At 45.9% G+C, this 23523-nt stretch overlaps 1 protein-coding gene across 1 annotated transcript; it reads left to right on the top strand.

Annotated features, from left to right (window-relative positions):
• The first annotated feature begins 2985 nt into the window (after positions 1 to 2985).
• LOC137299522 (arrestin domain-containing protein 5-like) lies at positions 2986 to 23165 on the top strand. Its single transcript, XM_067968326.1, has 5 exons — positions 2986 to 3003; positions 4062 to 4302; positions 21030 to 21256; positions 21600 to 21727; positions 22625 to 23165. The coding sequence occupies exons 1-5, from the start codon at positions 2986 to 2988 to the stop codon at positions 23163 to 23165; spliced, it is 1155 nt and encodes a 384-aa protein (XP_067824427.1).
• The last annotated feature ends 358 nt before the right edge of the window (positions 23166 to 23523 follow it).

Here is a 23523-nt window from a genome sequence, read left to right as displayed (position 1 = left end):
GTTCTTATGTTCTCAGCATTCCCCACGCATAGGGAAAAGGGGTGAAGACCCATCACATCAGGTCCTTGCACCCATCGTGCTGCTCCAGGATTTCCTGGGGTTTTCCCAGGATGGGTAACTGGGTCTATGCCGGTAGGAGGCACAGGCCCAGCGTTGATATTTTATAGAAATGGGAAGGAACATTCCAGGCCTCCTACTTCATTTTCCGCTTGTTAAGCCCCAACGACGAGTCTGCAGGGGTCCCAGGAGGATGCTGAAGGACAGGCAAGTCTACAACATTTTTTGACACCCCCCCACCCCCACAGGATAAAGATGGTCTTGGGAAAAGTCAGTTGTTCAAACTGACCCATTCTTCCAATTGAAAGGACATATAGTAGCGGATGGTGTCATGGACCAAATGAATCAAAAACATTTTTTACAAAAACCATGATAGCCCTTTCATCCCACTCTATCTGAATTTAATTCTTTTTTTTGCCAATTTTCTCTTCTCATCTCTTGAAGAATACTGACCTGCGCTGAAATATGGTTCTATGGGCACGCGCAGCAAGTGGTCAATCTTCATGCACGAGCCTTGACAGCTAATGTTGGCACCCTATTCAATAATGGAGGGCATTGATCCCACTCTCAAATCACATTCTGACACATGGGGGTAAATTTTAACCCCACGAACGGGTGGGGTTGTGGGGGGGGGGGGGGGGGTGGGCGGGAAGGTTAAAAAAGTAAAACCCGACACCAACTCGCCTCTGACCTGCCCACTTCTGATTTTAACGGAGGTGGGTCGAGGGGCGGGTGACCAACCTGCTCTCTGGAGGTGGGTCGGTCAGTGAAATCTTTCATGGAGGCTGCGGGCCTCCATTTTATCTGCATTTTTATTTTTAACTGCTGGGAGCCGGGATTCCCCGTCCTTATGCTTCACGTCACATAAGAGGAGGTGGGGAGGCCCGGATCAACAAGTGAGTGCCTTTATTGCACTGCTTGTGGGCCAGGAGGAGCAGGGGTGCTTCCTCCAGGCCCAACTAGCTTACCTGCCGCGATCCCACACACGTGATTGGTCGACCCCCGTCCCCCATCACCAGATGATCGACCCCCCCCCCCATTTCTGACCCCTCCTCATGATCTCTGACCCCCCGCATGATCTCCGACCCCCCCCCACGAGCTCTGACCCTCCCTTGACTGAGCTCCTGATGATCGACCCCCCACCCCGATCTAAGACTTACCTGCTGGTATCCGCTCCCTGGCTGCTCTCCCATCCGACTGACAGCCAGCCTGTCAATCTGACTGGCTGTCGGGCGGGAAACCTATTGAAAAAAATTGAAAGATGTCCTTACGTTAAAATCATAAGGACATCTGGGTTTGCCGTCAGGAAATTCCCCCCCCCCCCACTCTCTTCCCAGCTCCCCGTTAAAATTTACCCCATGCACTTTCCAGCAGAAGCCACTAGATAGCAATCAGGGGCAGGAACTATTGCTGATTTACCCCTCTCCCTCCCTTTCACAGGAACAGTGGGGTAAATATTGACATGGTGCGATAGTGTAAAACGGGTGATAGTGAGTCGACAGCCCATTTTACATCCCCCCCCTGATTGTTATTTCCTTCGAAGGCAACTCGCTGCTGACTCGTTGTCACCCGTTTATACTATGGCACGGAGTCAAGATCTACCCCAGCGAGTCCAAATCGGCACCCATCTGCCACCCCGGTGGAAATTAGTTAACTCAGCACAGACCAAGTATGGAGCCTACAACATACTGCAGGCCGTGCCTTTCCCAACTAGGCCACGGGGGAATCTATGGCTCAGACTCAACACAATAGATGACTGTCTCTGTCTCTGTGAAGAATCGGGAGTTGTCACTTTTCAAATCATAAGAAAGTTTTTTTAATAACCATTTATTGATGAGATGTGCCTGGTCAGTTCAAATGTGACTGCTGTGTGCGGAGAGAGAATCTCTCAGCTGCCTGTGTTTATCTGCTGACTTGTTTTCGCCATGTTGGGAGGATACATATCATTCTCTGGCATGAAAACTGTTACTTCACAGTCAGGTGACCACCACTCACCGGAGAGATGATATCCATGGCTTTTCATACTCACTCAAGTGAAAAGGTGCAAGTCATTTGCAAGAATGTTTTAATTGCAAAGCAAGTAGAAACCACTGCTTGCTTTGTCCAGAGAACAGTCAATTTAAGCTGAAGAGCTTGGTGGCATGTGTCAAGGAGTTTTGGTCCAGCATCTGGGTTGAGTCCAGGAAACCATCACTTTAACTTGATGAGATTTGTTTCACTATGGAAGATACTTTTTGATTTCCTGACTCCCAGTTTTGAACATCCCATGGTGTGAGAGGTATATCCCAGGGTGTGAGAGGTATATCCCATGGTGTGAGAGGTATATCCCAGGGTGTGAGAGGTATATCCCAGGGTGTGAGAGGTATATCCCAGGGTGTGAGAGGTATATCCCAGGGTGTGAGAGGTATATCCCATGGTGTGAGAGGTATATCCCAGGGTGTGAGAGGTATATCCCATGGTGTGAGAGGTATATCCCAGGGTGTGTGCACGCAACTCTTTAGTCCTTCTAAGCCCAGTGAGATGGGAGGTTGCAGACTCCATGTTGGTAGACTAAACTTTACATATAAATTATGCTTTAGCTGCTGATCCAGGTTTAGTATTACTAAGAGAGTTAGCAAGGCGTTGCATGTTTTATTACTCCTGAGGAGATGCAGGTTAAAAGTTCTGGAATCAAGTGAAATCTGCAGTATTGATTTTCCACTATTGTCTACTTTTTATTTTTGATAAATTTTATTTGAAGCTTATAACCAAAGTCTCATGTCTCATGGTCTATAGAATGTTTATTCTTCCACTTTCTGAAGATTAGGAGAAAATGTGTTGATTCAATGAGTTAATTACGGTGTCAGTTGAATCCCTGGGCAGCACTATATTACTAGATATTGTGTGTGTAAAGTGACACTCGCTGGCAGAGTGGTCTTTGGCGCTAGCATGACAGAAAATTCTGGGGTAACCCTGAACGTACAAAAGTCTCCTCTGTCTGATGGAGGACTCGGTGACGCAGTTATTCCCTTTCACCTTTAGGACCTAAGCTCAAATCTAGCCCAATCAGAAGAGATGAGGATCTTTTCCATCATTTAAAGGATTAGATCTCACAGCATGTTAATACACTGCCCATTTGCCCCTTCTATGTGTGCTTAAATCCAGCTCCAGAGACTTGAGCACATAATCCAGGCTGACACTCCAGTGCGGTATTGAGGGAGTGCTGCACTGTCGGAGGTGCCGTAGGAATTCTCCCAGGTGTCCTGGCCAACATTTATCCCTCAACCAACATCACTAAAAAAAAACAGATTATCTGGTCATTATCACATTGCTGTTTGTGGGACCTTGATGTGTGCAAATTAGCTGCTGAGTTTCCTACATTATAACAGTGATTACACTTTAAAAAAATGTACTTCATTGGGATGTCTTGAGGTCGTGAAAGGTGCAAAATAATTGCAAGTCTTTCTTTCTTCTTTGTACTGAGTGAGTTAGGCTGCCGCCACTCAGCCCCTCCCCCTCCCCCTCGCCCCTCCCACCCATCCTAACAGTCTATAGCACAAAACTGTCCTCATTGTCTACAACATAAATAGAAAAAGAACCATGAGAAAGGTAGCAACAAATTCTTAAATAAAAACAGAAATTGCTGGAAAAGCTCAGCAAGTGAGGCAGCATCTGTGGAGAAAGAAACAGAGTTGACGTTTCAGGTCAAAGACCTTGCATCAGAACAACAAATCCTCGTTTGACGCTATAAATTTCACTTTAACGTAATGCAGAAAGAGCACGATTAGTGGTTTTTGATTCCCAGAGGAACCAGTTGTGACATCAGGTAAGTCGTTGCATTCGACCATTGATGCTGTTTGTCATTCCACTCGTGACGTCACAATCATCCCTGACCTTTGAACCTCAGAGGTGCCCCTAAACTGCTTCTCCAGGTATCCTTGAGTGAACAACCAGTACCTGGGCCACTGGTTCGGAGGCCTGTCCCTGTCATGGGAACAGTTTCCGTATTTGTTCCCATACCAAAGGTTACGAAATTGGAACTGATTTTTAAAGATCAAGTTTATCTGGCTGGTGAGACTATCGATGGCAAGGTCATCTTGGAGCTGAGCGAGCCTTTGTTCTTTTATTCGGTGAAGCTGAAGGTAGCAGGCAAAGGATTTGTGGAATGGATTGGCGAATCCAACGAGAATCTGGATTACAACAGGAAAATCCACTGTAGTAATAAAGAAGATTATTTTCATCACATCTTCACACTGTGGGGAGCAGGTACAAAGTTGAGATCAATAACAGAACACATATATTACACCACAGTATGAGCCAGCGAGGGGCACCCTGATAAAGGGATTATTCATACAATGTGGTAGATACTTTATATACTTTTGACACTTTGAAGAGTGACGTTTGGAGTGCAATGATTGTAATGTGATGGGTACGCTCAGAATTTTAGTAGATTTCCTGTGGTGCCACTTACAGTAAGTCAGAGAACGTGCCGGTGTGGTGGAATAAATTTGCCCAGATTGGAGTAAATTTGGGCTGATTATAATAAATTTGACTATGAATAAGAGTAACAGGATTGTAAAATGTAAAATGGTTATTTTGCAGGAAGTAAATGTTATACTTATAGGAAGTGTGCACCATATACGAAACATTTAATATATTATAGGCAAAAAAATCAACATCTGATATCAAATAATTTTTCTATATTTCAGCTGGTTGATTTGATGTCATAAAGAACAAAAATAAAGATTTGCATTCCAATAGTGCCTTTCATAACCTCAGGACGTCCCAAAGTGCTTTACAGTACGGTAGCATAGTGGTTATGTTACTGGGCTAGTAATCCAGAGGCCTGGACTAAAATCCAGAGTCATGAGTTCAAATCCCGCCACGGCAGCTGGCGAATTTAAATTCAATTAATTAATTAAATTCAATTAATTAAAATAAAATCTGAAATTAAAATACTAGTATCAGTAATGATGGCCATGAAACTACCGGATTGTCGTAAAAACCCATCTGGTTCACTAATGTCCTTCAGGGAAGGAAGCCTGCCGCCCTTACCCGGTCTGGCCTATATGTGACTCCAGACCCACAGCAATGTGGTTGATTCTTAATTGCCCTCTGAAATGGCCTAGCAAGCCACTCAGTTGTAAAATCTCGCTACGAAAAGTCATAATAAGAATAAAACTGGACGGACCACCCAGCATCGGACCACTAGGCACTGGACACGACAACGGCAAAACACCAAGCCCAGTCGACCCTGCAAGGTCCTCCTTACTAACATCTGGGGACTTGTGCCAAAATTGGGAGAGCTGTCCCACAGACGAGTCAAGCAACAGCCTGACATAGCCATACTCACAGAATCATATCTTTCAGCCAACGTCCCAGACTCTTCCATCACCATCCCTGGGTATGTCCTGTCCCACCGGCAGGACAGACCCACCAGAGGTGGCGGTACAGTGATATACAGTCAGGAGGGAGTGGCCCTGGGAGTCCTCAACATTGACTCTGGACCCCATGAAATCTCATGGCATCAGGTCAAACATGGGCAAGGAAACCTCCTGCTGATTACCACCTACCGTCCTCCCTCAGCTGATGAATCAGTCCTCCTCCATGTTGAACACCACTTGGAGGAAGCACTGAGGGTAGCAAGGGCACAAAATGTACTCTGGGTGGGGGACTTCAATGTCCATCACCAAGAGTGGCGCGGTAGCACCACTACTGACCGAGCTGGCCGAGTCCTGAAGGACATAGCTGCTAGACTGGGCCTGCGGCAGGTGGTGAGCGAACCAACACGAGGGAAAAACTTACTTGACCTCGTCCTCACCAATCTACCTGTCGCAAATGCATCTGTCCATGACAGTATTGGTAGGAGTGACCACCGCACAGTCCTCGTGGAGATGAAATCCCGTCTTCGCACTGAGGACATCATCCAACGTGTTGTGTGGCACTACCACCATGCTAAATGGGATAGATTCAGAACAGATCTGGCAGCTCAAAACTGGGCATCCATGAGGCGCTGTGGGCCATCAGCAGCAGCAGAATTGTATTCCAGCACAATCTGTAACCTCATGGCCCGGCATATTCCTCACTCTACCATTACCAACAAGCCAGGGGATCAACCCTGGTTCAATGAGGAGTGTAGAAGAGCATGCCAGGAGCAGCACCAGGTGTACCTAAAAATGAGGTGCCAACCTGGTGAAGCTACAACTCAGGACTACATGCATGCTAAACAGCGGAAGCAACATGCTATAGACAGAGCTAAGCGATTCCACAACCAACGGATCAGATCAAACCTCTGCAGTCCTGCCACATCCAGTCGTGAATGGTGGTGGACAATTAAACAACTAACGGGAGGAGAAGGCTCTGTAAACATCCCCATTCTCAATGATGGCGGAGTCCAGCACGTGTGTGCAAAAGACAAGGCTGAAGCGTTTGCAACCATCTTCAGCCAGAAGTGCCGAGTGGATAATCCATCTCAGCCTCCTCCCGATATCCCCACCATCACGGAAGCCAGTCTTCAGCCAATTCGATTCACTCCACGTGATATCAAGAAACGGCTGAGTGCACTGGATACAGCAAAGGCTATGGGCCCTGACAACATCCCAGCTGTAGTGCTGAAGACTTGTGCTCCAGAACTAACTGCGCCTCTAGCCAAGCTGTTCCAGTACAGCTACAACACTGGCATCCACCCGACAATGTGGAAAATTGCCCAGGTATGTCCTGTCCACAAAAAGCAGGACAAATCCAATCCGGCCAATTACCGCCCCATCAGTCTACTCTCAATCATCAGCAAAGTGATGGAAGGTGTCGTCGACAGTGCAATCAAGCGGCACTTACTCACCAATAACCTGCTCACCGATGCTCAGTTTGGGTTCCGCCAGGACCACTCGGCTCCAGACCTCATTACAGCCTTGGTCCAAACATGGACAAAAGAGCTGAATTCCAGAGGTGAGGTGAGAGTGACTGCCCTTGACATCAAGGCAGCATTTGACCGAGTGTGGCACCAAGGAGCCCTAGTAAAATTGAAGTCAATGGGAATCAGGGGGAAAACTCTCCAGTGGCTGGAGTCATACCTAGCACAAAGGAAGATGGTAGTGGTTGTTGGAGGCCAATCATCTCAGCCCCAGGGCATTGCTGCAGGAGTTCCTCAGGGCAGTGTCCTAGGCCCAACCATCTTCAGCTGCTTCATCAATGACCTTCCCTCCATCCAAAGGTCAGAAATGGGGATGTTCGCTGATGACTGCACAGTGTTCAGTTCCATTCGCAACCCCTCAGATAATGAAGCAGTCCGAGCCTGCATGCAGCAAGACCTGGACAACATCCAGGCTTGGGCTGATAAGTGGCAAGTAACATTCGCGCCAGATAAGTGCCAGGCAATGACCATCTCCAACAAGAGAGTGTCTAACCACCTCCCCTTGACATTCAACGGCATTACCATCGCCGAATCCCCCACCATCAACATCATGGGGGTCACCATTGACCAGAAACTTAACTGGACCAGCCATATAAATACTGTGGCTACAAGAGCAGGTCAGAGGCTGGATATTCTGCGGCGAGTGACTCACCTCCTGACTCCCCAAAGCCTTTCCACCATCTACAAGGCACAAGTCAGGAGTGTGATGGAATACTCTCCACTTGCCTGGATGAGCGCAGCTCCAACAACACTCAAGAAGCTCGACACCATCCAAGATAAAGCAGCCCGCTTGATTGGCACCCCATCCACCACCCTAAACATTCACTCCCTTCACCACCGGCGCACTGTGGCTGCAGTGTGCACCATCCACAGGATGCACTGCAGCAACTCGCCAAGGCTTCTTCGACAGCACCTCCCAAACCCGCGACCTCTACCACCTAGAAGGACAAGGGCAGCAGGCGCATGGGAATAACACCACCTGCACGTTCCCCTCCAAGTCACACACCATTCCGACTTGGAAATATATCGCCGTTCCTTCATTGTCGCTGGGTCAAAATCCTGGAACTCCCTTCCTAACAGCACTGTGGGAGAACCATCACCACACGGACTGCAGCGGTTCAAGAAGGCGGCTCACCACCACCTTCTCGAGGGCAATTAGGGATGGGCAATAAATGCCGGCCTTACCAGCGACGCCCACATCCCGTGAACGAATAAAAAAAAACAGCCAATGAAGTACTTTTGAAGTGTAGTCACTGTTGTAATGTCGGAAAAGCGGCAGCCAATCTGCGCACAGCAAGATCCCACAAACAGCAATGTGATAATGACCAGATAATCTGTTTTCATGATGTTGGTTGATGCATAAATATTAGCCAGGAGACCTCCCCTGCTCTTCTTTGAATCGTACCATGAGATCTTTTACATCCACCTGAGAGGACTTAGCCTCAGTTTAGTATCTCATCTGAAAGGCAGCACCTCCCAACAGTGCAGTACTCCCTCAATACTGCACTGACCTATTAGCCTAGATTTAAAAAAAATATATACAATTCTCTGGAGTGGGACTTGAAACCACAACCTTCTGATTCAGAGGTGAATGTGCTACCCACTGAGCCACAGCTGACACCTAAAAAAATTCAGAAATATACTCAAAACAAAACCTCAATCTGTCACTGCTTTTTTTCTTTGAAGGCAAAAGTCATAATGTGTTGCATCGGTCCTAACAGCAACTGATTGTGTTTTTTATGATTTGAACACAAAGGAGTAAGAGCTACAGGAAATTGTACAACGTGATATTGGTAATGGTGTTTGCTCCATCCAGGGCAGCCCGATTTCCCTGAAGGGGCCTAAAACGGGCATTAGGCCCCGTGTTAGCATATGCTAGGGGCCTAAAGCCTGTTTTAGGTGGCCGGCCTGGATGCCTGAAAAACAGCCCTACCTAATATCGCGTCAGATGTCTTTCAGGCACTCTTGGGGCAGGGTGTTGATCCTCAAAATTGCTTGAGCCCGTTTTATGCTCATAAAACAGACGCAACAAGATCCAATTTCTACCCCATTGTCTTACTTTCTAAAGAAGCAGTATATGATCTTGGCACTGAGATATGGACCGCAAACTGCTTGACCTTCGCTCTCATGGTTAAAGGTTACGCTCTAGCCATAAGGTGAAATCTGCCTCTGCACTGTAACAGAAGCAGCATGTGGCACCTTAAAACTCATCTTTTGTATTAAACGATCAATCTTTGATTTGCTTTAAGAAAATGTTAATAAAACCTGAATGAAATCAAAGTAGTAAACAGCACAGGAAGAGCAGCAGAACTATTCCAAATACATAGTAGCACAGAGCAGAGAGGAAACAAAGAAAAAAAGTGCAGAGAAGCACGGAATTCAGCAGTTAGCACTGAGCAGAGCAATGCTGTGCGAGCAACCACCAGTCTCAGTTATGTAGCATTCCCTCATGTCGGAGTATTTACAAGGGGGAGAGGAGGATAGAGCAGAAGACATGAAGGAGATGATAGGGATAGGGGGAAATAAAGGCACAGGTTTTTCAGAAGCTTTGATAGAGATAGCAACAACTATTTGCATTTATATAGCGCCTTTAATGTAGGAAAGTATCCCCGGGTGTTACACGGTTGAAGGTCAGATCAGAGGAGGAGTAGGAGCTGGTCAAAGGCATTATTGAAGAGATAGATTTTAAAGAGGATTTTGAAAGTGGGGAGAGACTAGAGGATATAGGGAGGAAGTTTCAGAGTGTGTGGGCAAGGCGGTTGAAGATGATGGTGTACAGGGGCAGGCAGTGAACATGTGGTAGACCAGACATGCAAAAGTGGAGGTGGTGTGAACAGGGCAAAGCCACACAGAAAAAAAAAATCAAAGTACGGAGTACAATACACAACACAGCAGAACAGAAAGAAAAAAAGAAACAAAGACCTTCATTTGTATAGCACCTTTCATGACCTCAGGATGTCCTAAAGCGCTTTACAACCAATGAAGTACCTTTTGAAGTATAGTCACTGTTGGAATGTAGGAAACCTGACGAAGGGGATAATCTCCGAAAGCTTGTGATTTTAAAATAAATTTGTTGGACTATAACCTGGTGTTGGAAGATTCCTTACATTTGTCCACCCCAGTCCATCACCGGCATCTCCATATAATAATATACAGAGCAGGGCGCAGAGTATAACAGTATACATAGCAGAATAAAGCAACACTGAAAGGAGCAGCCCAGAACAGAACAGCATGGAGCAGGGCACAGAGAAGCAGAATTTACATTTTGCCGAACTTAAATAGGACATTAAAGCCATGGTGTCCACAACATAAAAAGTAATTTTCTTTTTTTACTTTGGACAATTATCACCAGCACTGCATCTGGACAAGAATAGTTCCAATATATCTGCACTGAGTCATCTTCCAACCTTAGCATATCTACAAACCCCAGGTGAAAAATCGGCATTAAATGCACCTCATTACGTTGCCACAATGTCTATTGTAATCCTCCAGCGCAGCAAGGTCCCACAAACAGCAATGAGATAATGACCAGATAATCTGTTATAGTGATGTTGGTTGAGAGTTAAATGTTAACCAGGATTCCGGGAGAGTCCTGGAATCTTCTATGTCCACCTGAGAGGACAGACAGGGCCTCATTTTAATGTCTCATCTGAAGGACAGCACCTCCAACAGTGCAGCACTCCCTCACTACAGTGTCGGCCTAAATTTTGTGCTCAAGTCCTGGAGTAGGCTTAACTCCACAACCTTCTGACTCAGAGGCAAGAGTGCTACCCATTGAGCCACAGGAAATTCTTCTTCAGACAAAATAATGGGAGGATCCCTGTTTTTCTCCTCAATTAATGGTCTGTTAACAAGATCACATTCTCAGAAATGACACATTTCAAAGTTTCTGTGTTCCCGCAATTTCATTAACAGGTAGCACAGTCCTTGTGTTTTTCATTAAAAGATGAAAGTGTATTTTGTGAATTCAATTGTTCCAAGTCTTTCAGTCCCTGTGTTTTGGGTAGTGCACGGCTCAGGGTGATTTCCCATATCAGCTGGGTTATCGGGGAATAGGAAGACAATCTCATCAACGTGTGCTTAATGTGAGACTAGAGAAGGACGAGGTTGGATCTTACTGACCTATTCAAGATCCTTAAGTGGGAGGGGGGCAAGTTGAACCTTAAAAAGGTGTTTATCATGACTCAGAGAATGAAAACGAGGGGAGCATGCAATGGAGCTCAGAAAAGGAAACGTAAATGGACGGACCAGATAAGAGCACCTCACACAGAGGATGGCTGTTTGGAATGAGCTGCACAGGGAAGTGACCGAGGTTGATTCCAACAGCAATTTTAAGAGAGAGGTGGACAGGCATTTAGCAAGAATATGAGGGAGATCAGTAGTGGACTGTGTGTATTCTGTTCTTGAACTCAGAGGCTGGGCAGATGGACCAAAATTTTCCAGTCCTGTGCTTCCCTACGTTCCCATGTTATGAATAATTGAGGCCTCAAGACAGATCCCTGCGGGACTCCACTAGTCACATCCTGCCAATGTGAGTACCTTCCCATTATCCCTACTCTCTGTCGCCTTTCGCTCAGCCAACTTCCTAACCAAGGAATGTAAAGTTAAACTCCTGTCTCGCTACTGCCCCCTGGTGCCCTTCTCCTGCAATGGACTGTGGGTTTTCAATAATAATTTATCAATTCTTGTAGTATTGCTCACCGGAGTGAGTCTAAACAGGAAATATCTGAATTTCTGAAAAGAAAGGATTCTCTATGGGGAAGTACGTCCAGTGCAGAGTGTTGGGAATAGTATTAATTGCTAGCATGGCACTGCACATTATGGAAATGCTACCAATTTAGGTCAGGTCGGGGATCTTACAACTGTTCAGTAAGGGCAGTAAACCCCTGCATTATTTGGGGGGAGGGAGGATTTATAGGGTTGTCCAAGGGACTGATATCATTCTTGTTCCAGCTTGTCAATCTGAAGTGGTTGTTCTTTCAATAATACTTCAATACCTGAAGGTCGCAGGTTGGGTTGGAGCAATAATCAGGGGGCTACGATTGGGCAAGGAAAAATTTGACTAGGTTTCTTGCTCCCTATCATTATCCATTGACCTCCCCCCCCCACCACCCGCCCTCTCCCTCCAGCCGTGTGGACGTTGAGGTGAAAACAAGACCATTCTTAGCTGTCCTTTCTACAGTTGAATAGCCTGCCGACACTCACTGTTGAAGTCCACCCATGAAGAATGGCCATTTGGGTTTAGATAGCAGTGTCTTCATGAGAAAGGAAAACTAAAAAGAGGACACTGTTCTAACTGAGCAATGCTGCATCATCAGCACGGCCTCTCCTGCACTGACATGGATTTGTAAAGGGTAGGTCATGTCTAACAAACCGAATTGAACTTTTTGAGGAAGTATCTAAAGTAGTAGACAGAGGAATGTCTATGGATGTTGTTTACATGGACTTCCAGAAGGCATTCGATAAGGTTCCACATAAGAGACTGTTAGCTGATATTAAAGCTCATGGAATTGAAGGCAAATTATTGACCTAGTTAGGAGATTGGTTAGGCGGTAGAAGACAGAGAGTAGGGATAAATGGGTATGTACTCGAATTGGAAGGAAGTGACTAGTGGATTCCCACAAGGTTCTGTGCTGGGCCTCAACTATTCACTATATTTATTAATGACATTGATAACACAGTAGAGAGCCATCTATACAAGTTTGCCGATGACACAAAGATTGGTGGCATAGTAATTAGTGTAGACGGGAGATAAAATTACAAAGGGACATTGATAGATTAAGTGAGTGGGCAGGTAAGTGTGAGGTCATCCACTCTGGACCAAAAAAGGATAGATCCAAGTATTTTTTAAATGGTGAAAAGCTAGGAACAGTGGAGGTCCAAAGAAATTTAGATCACTAAAATGTAGTGGTCAGGTACAAAAAATAATCAAAAAGGCTAATGGAATGTCCGCCTTTATATCCAGAGGGCTAGAATATAAAGGGCAGGAAGTTTTGCTTAAGCTATACAAAGCCCTGGTTAGACCACATCAGGAGTACTGTGTACAGTTCTGGGCAATGCACTTTAGAAAGGATATATTGGCCTTGGAAGGAGTGCAGTGCAGATTCACAAAAATGTTACCAGGACTCCATGGGTTAGATAATGAGGAGAAATTACATAACCTAGGCTTGTATTCCCTGGAATATAGACTGTTAAGGGGTGATTTGATTGAGGTTTTTAGGAATTTAAAAGGAATTGATAGGGTAGATAGAGAGGAACTTTTTTTGCTGGTGGGGGAGTCTAGGACAAGGGGACATAACCTTAAAATCAGAGCCAGGCCATTCAGGAGAAAAGGTAGGAAACATTTCTCCACACACAGGATGGTAGAAGTGTGGAACTCTCTCCTACAAAAAACAGTAGATACTCGCTAGTCAAGGGTATTAAGGGATATGGAGCCAAGGTGGGAGAAAGCAAGAGAATCCCCCCCAGCACCCGGTATAAAGGAGCAGTAGAGAGGGAGAGAGCAGCCCAGAGAGAGTGCGGGAATCCCCCCCAGCGCCCGGTATAAAGGAGCAGTAGAGGGGGCACGATTTTAACAGTGAAAAACGGGCGGGTTGGGGTGGGGGAGCATTCAAAATTGCAACCATTTCAGACCCACTCCCAACCCTCCTCAACCCGCCCATTTCCGGTTTTTGCCGAGGCGGGCGACCAATCCGCACCCAGGAGGCAGACCCTGACCCCGATCGCGGACCCCCAACCCCGATTCTAGATCCTCCCCCACAACGATCGTGGACCCCCAACCCCAATTGCAGACCCCCAACCCCGATTGCGGACCCCTGACCCCGATCCCCGATCCTCCCCCCCCAACGATCACGGACCCCCGACCCTGATCGCGGACCCCCAACCCGATCCCCCTCAATGATCGTGGACCCCTATGATGACCCCCGATCCCGACTCTACTCCCCCGTGACTGACACCTGATCCCTCCCCCCATGACTGACGACCCCCGTGCCAACCCACCCACCCATGCCCCCCATACGCCCCTCCCCCCTATCCACGCAAACAAAGACTTACCTGCAGACTTACCTTTTCACGTCCTCTCCCTGGCTGGTCTCCCGTCCAACTGAGACCAGCTTTTCAATCAGGCCAGTCAGTCGGAAGGCAAATCGACAAAAAAAAGACCTCCTTATGTCAAAATTGTACGGACATCCGCAATTTGACCCGTGCCCCCTTCCCGGCCCGGGGTCAAAATCATGTCCAGAGAGTCTGAAACAGATAGAAAAAGAAATAAAAAAGTGACATCACAAAACAAAGTAGAGCGGCGAGAGTAAGTTACAGATAAGTGTTTTGTTTTTTGGTTAAGTATTGTCGGTGGTTAATGCAAGTGGCTATAGGCTACTGGTTTAAACTAGGAACCTATAACTTGCTAATATTTATTAAATTAATAACTTAAACTAGATAAATTAATTAGTTTTAAAAAAGTAACTAAAACTAAACCAAGTGAAGTAATCACATAAAAACTTTAATTCAGTAAATAAATAAAACGAGGTTAGATAGGGATGGCAGTGCGGGTGGTGTGCTGTAACTGCAGCATGTGAGAGCTTGTGGAGGGCAGCGTGATCCCAGGCAACCACGTCTGCAGTAAGTGTCTGCGACTCGAGGAACTTTGACTCTGAGTTGTTGAGCTGGAGTCCGAGCTGTGGACATTGCGATGCATTAGGGAAGGGGAGAGTTACCTGGACATTTTGACCCAGGAAGCAGTCGTACTCCTTAGGTTAGGTAGTTTAGATTTGGTTAGTGGTCAGGTGATTGTAAGTCAGGCAGGAAAGGGGACCCCAGATGCAGTGGTGGAGGAGCCTCCGCCCTTGCCCTTATCCGACAGGTACGAGGTACTTGCCACCTGTGTGGATGAGAACAAAGACTGCAGGGAGGTTGGGCCAATTGACCATGGCACTGTGAGGCCATTCCAGTGGGAGGAGCGAAAAGGAATGTGGTAGTGTTAGGGGATAGTATAGTCGGGGGATAGATACTGTTCACTGCAGCCGCGACCGGGAGTCCCGAAGGCTGTGTTGCCTGCCCGTTGCCAGGGTTAAGGACATCTCCTTGCAGCTGGAGAAGAACTTGAAGCAGGAGGGGGAGGATCCAGTTGCCGTGGTCCATGTAGGAACCAATGACATAGGTAGAACTGGAACTAAGAATGAGGCTCTGCTGAGGGAGTTTGCGGAGCTAGGGTCCAAACTAAAAAGCAGAACCTCAAAGATAATAATCTCTGAATTACTACCTGAGCCACGTGCAAATTGGTATAGGGACAAACAGATTAGATGGTTAAATGTGTGGCTGAAAGAGTGATGTGGGAACTAGAGGTTTCAATTCACGGGGCACCGGCACCAGTACTGGGGAAAGAGGGAGATGTTCTGTTGGGACGGGCTCCGATTAAACCGGGCGAATCGAAAAACTAGGGTGGTAGATAGGGCTTTAAACTAATAAGGAGGGGCGAGGGTTGAGGTAAGGGTAAATTTATAAGTCTAAAGAGAAAAGTCAAGGCTGTGGAGCAGAGTAGTGATTTGGATAAACACAAGCAGAGTGTGTCAGGAAGGGACAGAGAGTTTAACAAAGGTAATAGAGCATTAGTGACTACACATCAGGGAAAAATAGTAAAAAGTTAAAATTAAAGGCGCTTTATCTGAATGCATGAAGCATTCGTAACAAAATAGATTAATTAATGGCACAAATAGAGATAAATGGGTTTGATCTAGTAGCCATTACTGAGACGTGGTTACAGGGTGACCAAGATTGGGAATGAAATATTCTTGACTTTTAAAAAAGATAGGCAAAATGGAAAAGGCAGGGGGAAGCCCTGATAATAGAGGATGAGATACAGACAGTTGTGAGAAAGGATCTTATCTCAGAAAATCAGGATGTAGAATCAGTATGGATGGAGTTAAGAAGTAACAAGGGGCAGAAAACACTGGTGGGAGTAGTTTATAGGCCCTCTAACAGAAGTTATAGTGTTGGACAGCGTATAAATCAGGAAATTGGAGGAGCATGTAACAAGGGTAATGCAATAATCAGGAGGGACTTTAATCTTCATATAGACTGGGCAAATCAAATTGGCAAAAGTAGTTTGGAGGACGAGTTCATGGAATGTATTCGAGACAGTTTTCTAAAACAATAGGTTGTGGAACCAACTAGGGAACAGGCTATTTTAGATCTAGTATTGTGTAATGAGACAGGGTTAATTAGTAATCTTACAGTTATGGATCCTCTGGGGTAGAGTGATCATAATATGATAAGAATTTCATATTGAGTTTGAGAGTGATGTATTTAAGTCCGAAACCAGGCTCTTAAAGCTAATTACGTAGGTATGAGGGGCGAATTGGCTAAGGTAGATTATGGAATTAGATTAAAAGATATGACGGTAGATAAGCAATGGCGAACATTTAAAGAAATAATTCATAATTCTCAACGAATATACATTCGCTTGAGGAATAAAAACTCCACGGGAAAATTGAACCAACTGTGGCTAACTAGAGAAGTTAAGGATACTATTGGATTAAAAGAAGATGCTTACAATGTTGCCAAAAAAAGTAGTAAGCTTGAGGACTGGGAGGGTTTTAGAAATCAGCAAAGGATGACCAAGAAATTGATAAAGAGAAAGAAAATTGAGTATGAGAGTAAACTAGCAAGAAATATAAAAACAGATTGTAAGAGCTTCTACAAGTATGTAAAAAGGAAGAGATTAGTGAAAGTAAACATGGATCCCTTAGAGGCAGAGACAGGAGAAATTATAACGGGGAATAAGGAAATGGCAGAGATGTTAAACAATAAACAGGGTCTAATGGGAGTGAGGAACTTAAAGTAATTAAGATTAGTAAAGAAAAAGTACTGGAGAAATTAATGGGACTAAAAGCTGACAAATCCCCTGGACCTTTTTTTTCATTCGTTCATGGGATGTGGGCGTCGCTGGCGAGGCCGGCATTTATTGCCCATCCCTAATTGCCCTTGAGAAGGTGGTGGTGAGCCGCCTTCTTGAACCACTGCAGTCTGTGTGGTGAAGGTTCTCCCACAGTGCTGTTAGGAAGGGAGTTCCAGGATTTTGACCCAGCGACAATGAAGGAACGGCGATATATTTCCAAGTCGGGATGGTGTGTGACTTGGAGGGGAACGTGCAGGTGGTGTTGTTCCCATGTACCTGCTGCCCTTGTCCTTCTAGGTGGTAGAGGTCGCGGTTTGGGAGGTGCTGTCGAAGAAGCCTTGGCGAGTTGCTGCAGTGCATCCTGTGGATGGTACACACTGCAGCCACTGTGCGCCGGTGGTGAAGGGAGTGAATGTTTAGGGTGGTGGACGGGGTGCCAATCAAGCGGGCTGCTTTGTTCTGGATGGTGTCGAGCTTCTTGAGTGTTGTTGGAGCTGCACTCATCCAGGCAAGTGGAGAGTATTCCATCACACTCCTGACTTGTGCCTTGTAGATAGTGGAAAGGCTTTGGGGAGTCAGGAGGTGAGTCGCTCGCCACAGAATACCCAGCCTCTGACCTGCTCTTGTAGCCACAGTATTTATATGGCTGGTCCAGTTAAGTTTCTGGTCAATGGTGACCCCCAGGATGTTGATGGTGGGGGATTCGGCGATGGTAATGCCGTTGAATGTCATGGGGAGGTGGTTAGACTCTCTCTTGTTAGAGATGGTCATTGCCTGGCACTTGTCTGGCGCGAATGTTATTTGCCACTTATGAGCTCAAGCCTGGATATTGTCCAGGTCTTGCTGCATGCGGGCTCGGACTGCATCATTATTTGAGGTGTTGCGAATGGAACTGAACACTGTGCAATCATCAGCGAACATCCCCATTTCTGACCTTATGATGGAGGGAAGGTCATTGATGAAGCAGCTGAAGATGGTTGGGCCTAGGACACTGCCCTGAGGAACTCCTGCAGCAATGTCCTGGGGCTGAGATGATTGGCCTCCAACAACCACTACCACCTTCCTTTGTGCTAGGTATGACTCCAGCCACTGGAGAGTTTTCCCCCTGATTCCCATTGACTTCAATGTTACTGGGGCTCCTTGGTGTCACACTTGGTCAAATGCTGCCTTGATGTCAAGGGCAGTCACTCTCACCTCACCTCTGGAATTCAGCTGTTTTGTCCATGTTTGGACCAAGGCTGTAATGAGGTCTGGAGCCGAGTGGTCCTGGCGGAACCCGAACTGAGCATCGGTGAGCAGGTTATTGGTGAGTAAGTGCCGCTTGATAGCACTGTCGACGACACCTTCCATCACTTTGCTGATGATTGAGAGTAGACTGATGGGGCGGTAATTGGCCTACATCTTAAAGTTTAAAAGAGGTGGCTGCAGAGATAGTGGATGAATTGGTTTTGATCTTCCAGAATTCCCTAGATTATGGTAAGTTCCCCATGGATTGGAAGGTAGCAAATGTAACCCTGCTATTCAAGAACGGAGGGAGAAAGAAAACAAGGACCTACAGGCCAGTTAGCCTGACATCAGTAGTAGGGAAAATGCTAGAGTCTATTATTAAGGACATAGTAACAGGACACTTAGAAAATCAGTTTTATGAAAGGGAAATCGGGTTTGACAAACCTATTAGAGTTTTTTGAGGGTTGGTTAACGGACAGAAAACAGAGAGTAGGAATAAACGGGTCATATTCGGGTTGGCAGGCTGTAACTAGTGGGGTGCCGCAAGGATCAGTGTTTGGCTTCAGTTGTTTACAATATATATCAATAACTTAGATGAGGGGACCGAGTGTAATGTATCCAAGCTTACTGACGATACAAAGCTAGGTGGGAAAGTAAGCTGTGAGGAGGACGCAAAGAGGCTGCAAAAGGATACAGTCAGGTTAAGTGAGTGGGTGAGAAGGTGGCAGATGGAGTATAATGTGGAGAAATGTGAAATTATCCACCTTTGGTCGGAAGAATAGAAAAACAGAATATTTTTTAAAAGGTGAGAGACTAAGAAATGTTGGTATTCAGAGGGATGTGGGTGTCCTCATACACGAATCACAGAAAGTTAACATGCAGGTACAGCAAGCAAATAGGAAGGCAAATGGTATTTTAGCCTTTATTGCAAGGGGGTTGGAGTATAAGAGTAAGGAGGTCTTGCTGCAATTATATAGGGCTCTGGTGAGACCACACCTGGCATACTGTGCACAGGTTTGGTCTCCTTATCTAAGGAAGGATATACTTGCCTTAGAGGCGGTGCAACGAAGGTTCCCTAGATTGAATCCTGGGATGAGAGTGTTGTTCTATGAGGAGAGATTGAGTAAAATGAATCTATATTCTAGTTTAGAAGAATGAGAGGTGATCTCATTGAAACGTATAAAATTCTTAAAGGGCTTGCTAGGGTAGATGCCGAGAGGCTGTTTCCCCTGGTTGAAGAGTCCAGAACCAGGGGTCATAGTCTCAAGATAAGAAGTTGGCCATTCACTCAGAGGGTTGTGAACCTTTGGAATTCTCTACCCCAGAGGGCTGTGGATGCTCAGTTGTTGAGCATATTGAAGATTGAGATCAATAGATTTTTGGACACTGAGGGAATCAAGGAATATGGGGATAGGGCGGGAAAGTGGAGTTGAGGTAGAAGATCAGCCATGGTCTTATTGAATGGCGGAGCAGGCTTGAGAGGCCAAATGGCCTACTCCTGCTCCTATTTCTCATGTTCTTATGATGGAGTTAGGATACAGATCAGCCACGATCTTACTCAATGGCAGAACAGGCTCGAGGGGCTGAATGGCCTATTCCTGTTCCCATGTTCCTCTGACATGCAAGATTATTATTTTATATTACATCCAACACTTGAACACTGCTCCTATATCTTCCAGCACAGCTCACACTTCTGGACATGATACAGGAAAAACTTACCATCTGAGAGGGGATCCTCTTTTATCTCCAGCCTCCAACTTCTCTCTCCATCATAACATTTTCTGCCTCTTCTTTTATCAATGTTACTACAGTCACCGCTCCATTTGAACTTTCCTTTCTTGTTTGTTCCTCCTAAGCTCCAAGTGCACTATCTCACACACTCTTCCTTCACCTTGCATTCTTTACTGGAACCTCAAAACTACCTACAACCCCCACTTTTCCTTGCCTCTACCAACATTCGAAAGCCAGGATTTTTGAGTCCTAACCACTATGAATGATTTATATCATCTCCCCTCCTACTCGGCGATGCAGAAGAGGATGCATTTAAGGGGAAGCTAGATAAACATGAGGGAGAAAGGATTAGAAGGATATGCTGCTGGGGTTAGATGAAGAGGGGTGGGAAGAGGCTCGTTTGGAGCATAAACACTACCATAGACCAGTTGGGCCAAATAGCCTGTATCTGTGCAATACATTCTATGTAATTCTATGTAAGATGCAGGACTACGGGGAGAGAGCAGGGCAGTGGGATATTTTTTGGATTGCTCTAGCAAAGATCTGGCACAGACACGATGGGCTGAATGGCCCCCTTCCGTACTGTCACCTTTTATAGTTCTGCGGTTTTCAGTCTTGATGGTGTCCTGCACTATGGGCCTTGACCCTTCACCTACATTTCTCAATTTATAAAAAAAATCAGCTCCTGGTGCTATGTCGGTCACAAAGTCTTTGTAGCTTACAGCTCACTCACGAGACATTCATGAGTCATACCGTTCCAGACCTGAGTATGTTGCCAGCTGGTGTCACTCCAGAGACTTGAGCACAAAATCAAGGTTGACACTCTAGTGCAGTACTGAGGGAGTACCGCAGTGTCGGAGGTGCCATCTTTCGGATGAGAAGTTAAACTGAGGCCCTGCCTGCCCTCTCAGGTGGACATAAAAGATCCCACAGCACCATTTCAAAGAAGAGCAGCGAAGTTCTCCCCGGTGTCCTGTTCAATATCCCTTAACCAACATCACTAAAACAGATTATGTGGTCGTTTAACACATTGCTGTTTGTGGGAGCTTACTGTGCGCAAAGTGGCTGCCACTTTTCCTACGGTCACAATACTTCAAACTGGCAGTAAAACGCCTTGGGATGTCCTGAGGTCGTGAAAGGCGCTATATAAATCCAAGTCTTTCTTTCTATTGCCAGCTTTTATCTAATGTGCACTGTCTAAACACAATCATCAACCTTTCCACTCCACAGATCACGATGCTGAAGGATTGGAACAAATCCTGCCTACTGGCTCCCACGACTTCCAGTTCAGCTATAAACTATCCGATGCCCTTCCATCCAGCTTTAGTGGCAGTCATGGGAAAATCCGTTATTACGTGCGGGCATACTGCACGGCCGCCTTAGGAACCATAGCACAGGTGGAGAAGGACTTGAAAGTACAAGAAATATTCAACCTTAATCTGGACCCCAGTAACAAGGTACCTACTAGATGTGAAGGATTCTAGAATTGGTGAACAGTGCATGGTATAAACTGTTAGTAGCACAGCAGACAATAAGGACCTGACGACCAGTTTTGCCCCCAATCTACTCTTGGCACTTACTCTTACTGAGTTATAATGGCAAGGGGTGGGTGTGTGTGTGGGAGGGGAGCTTGGCTGAATGACCATTCTTCACGTGCGAGCCTAGACAGTGAGCATTATCGTGAGCATGATCCGTTTCTGCTGAGCCCCATTCTGTCCACAGCAAATAACTACATCCAGTGAGAGTCACTAGATAGTGATTCTCAGCAGATTTCTGACTGATGTTCTTTGTCCTCCGTAGCCCAGGAATGCTGAGGCCAATGGTAACGCTCCTTGTCGGCTAACTGACCACAAACCAAGGGTCAAACCTGCACCTTCCTGGTCTCTATGCCTCAATGCCACAACAGGCATCAGGTCATCTCATTTAAGGTAATGGTTCCACCTCTTTATGTCCAGTCCACTGACTATGGTAAAGGCCTAACAGTAGGCTGCCTACTAGTCCTCTTGCACCTGTGAAATGGTGCATTTGCACAAAGACCTAACATTAGAAAAATGGTAATAATCTCCATCCAATCCTGATTTTATGCCGACAAGTTACTAAAAGGCAGGAATGCATGGGATGCGACTGAGACGTTTGGAATTATGAACTCGCAGCAGATTTGTGAGTTGACAGTAGTATCAATGAAATAAAATCAGAAATTGCAGGAAAGACACAGTAAAAAGAAAGAACTTGCATTTATAAAGTGCCTTTCACAACCTCGGGTCATCCCAAAGCGCTTTACAGCCAATGAAGTACTTTTGAAATGTAGTCACTGTTGTAATGTAGGAAACCTGGCAGCCAATTTGTACACAGCAAGATCCCACGAACAGCAGTGAGATAATGACCAGATAATCTGATTTTTAGCGATCTTGGTAGAGGGATAAATATTGGCCAGGACACCAGGGAGAACTCCCCTGCTCTTCTTCAAAATAGTGCCAAGGGATCTTTCACATCCATCTGAGAGGGCAGACAGGGCCTTGGTTTTAACGTCTCATCTGAAAGTTCACACCTCCGACAGTGCAGTACTCCCTCAGTACTGCACTGAAGAGTCAGCCTATATTTTGTGCTCAAGTCTCTGGAGTGAGACTTAAACCCACTCCATCTGACTTAGAGTTGAGAGTGCTACCAACTGAGCCAAGATTGACCATTCAACATCTGTAAAGAGAAAAGACCGTCGGAAGCAGAAGTGCACACCTAAAACGTCTTAACCTGTCGTGCCCCTTTATAGAGGCTGACTGACCTGCTGTGTTTCTACAGCGTTTTCTGTTTCTATTTCATGTTTGAAGCTTTGCCTTTTTATTTTACAATGGTGTCAATGATGCCGTTTGTACCTTTTATCTCCAGCTCCCTCTGGTGTTCACAGCTGAGAAAGACATCTCGTACTGGTGCTGGAAGTTCCCTGGGATTGCTATGAATGTAACAGTGGACAAGAGTGGATTCGTCCCCGGTGAAGACATCATCATCGCGTCCGAAATAACCAACCGAACGGGGAGGACCCTCCGGCTAATCTCCTACTCCATTGGCACTGAGATCAAGTACAAGGCTTTCGTTCAGGAGGCCTTTTGCGACCATTACCGGGAGTTCATTGAGAAGAGCCAGCTGAAGAGAATGCAGGCAGCAATCGAGGCTCCGCCAAGACAGATCACGAAAATCATCGGATCCTTACAGTTGCCGAAACCGATGTTTATCAGCGACATGTCGACGTGTAAGATTATATCGATCGCGTACCAGCTGCAAGTGGCAATCTCCATCCCAGGGCATCGAGTCACAGTGACAGCTACAGCCCCCATTAAGATTGGAACAACTCCAGTGCACTTTTCTCTATAGAGCTTGCAGTTGCATGGTTTGAACAGCCGGCTTGCTCTTATTTCATATGGGAACCCAGGACCAGATACATTACACTGTGCGTTAGATAGGTACAAACACTACTAAATCCAAACAGTGACAAATATGTCTTTATCTTTTTTTTAATAAATGCTTTATTTAAGTTTTCAGCTATGGAGAATGGGTGTCATACGAACATATGAAATTGACAGGCAGGAAAAGACCAGCTGGTCCATCAAGCCTGCCCCACATCATGATGGCCGGAGCACCATGACCAAACACTTCCTCCCTCCCCCTCCAACTCCCACCCACCCTGTAGTCATATAATCCCCTGGGAGAGGCAAAAAAAAACAGGGAAAAA

Source organism: Heptranchias perlo, chromosome 29 (genome assembly GCF_035084215.1).
Source record: "Heptranchias perlo isolate sHepPer1 chromosome 29, sHepPer1.hap1, whole genome shotgun sequence".
Lineage (NCBI taxonomy): Eukaryota > Metazoa > Chordata > Chondrichthyes > Hexanchiformes > Hexanchidae > Heptranchias > Heptranchias perlo.
The sequence above is the reverse complement of the archived record's forward strand: the minus strand, read 5'-3'. Positions and strand labels throughout refer to the sequence as shown.

What these genes read in the sequence shown, in the direction of transcription:
- LOC137299522 (XM_067968326.1), top strand. An exon ending in CTTCACACTGTGGGGAGCAG is followed by an intron (nt 4,303 to 21,029) that starts GTACAAAGTTGA and finishes TCCACTCCACAG; the next exon opens with ATCACGATGCTGAAGGATTG. An exon ending in ATCAGGTCATCTCATTTAAG is followed by an intron (nt 21,728 to 22,624) that starts GTAATGGTTCCA and finishes TCATGTTTGAAG; the next exon opens with CTTTGCCTTTTTATTTTACA.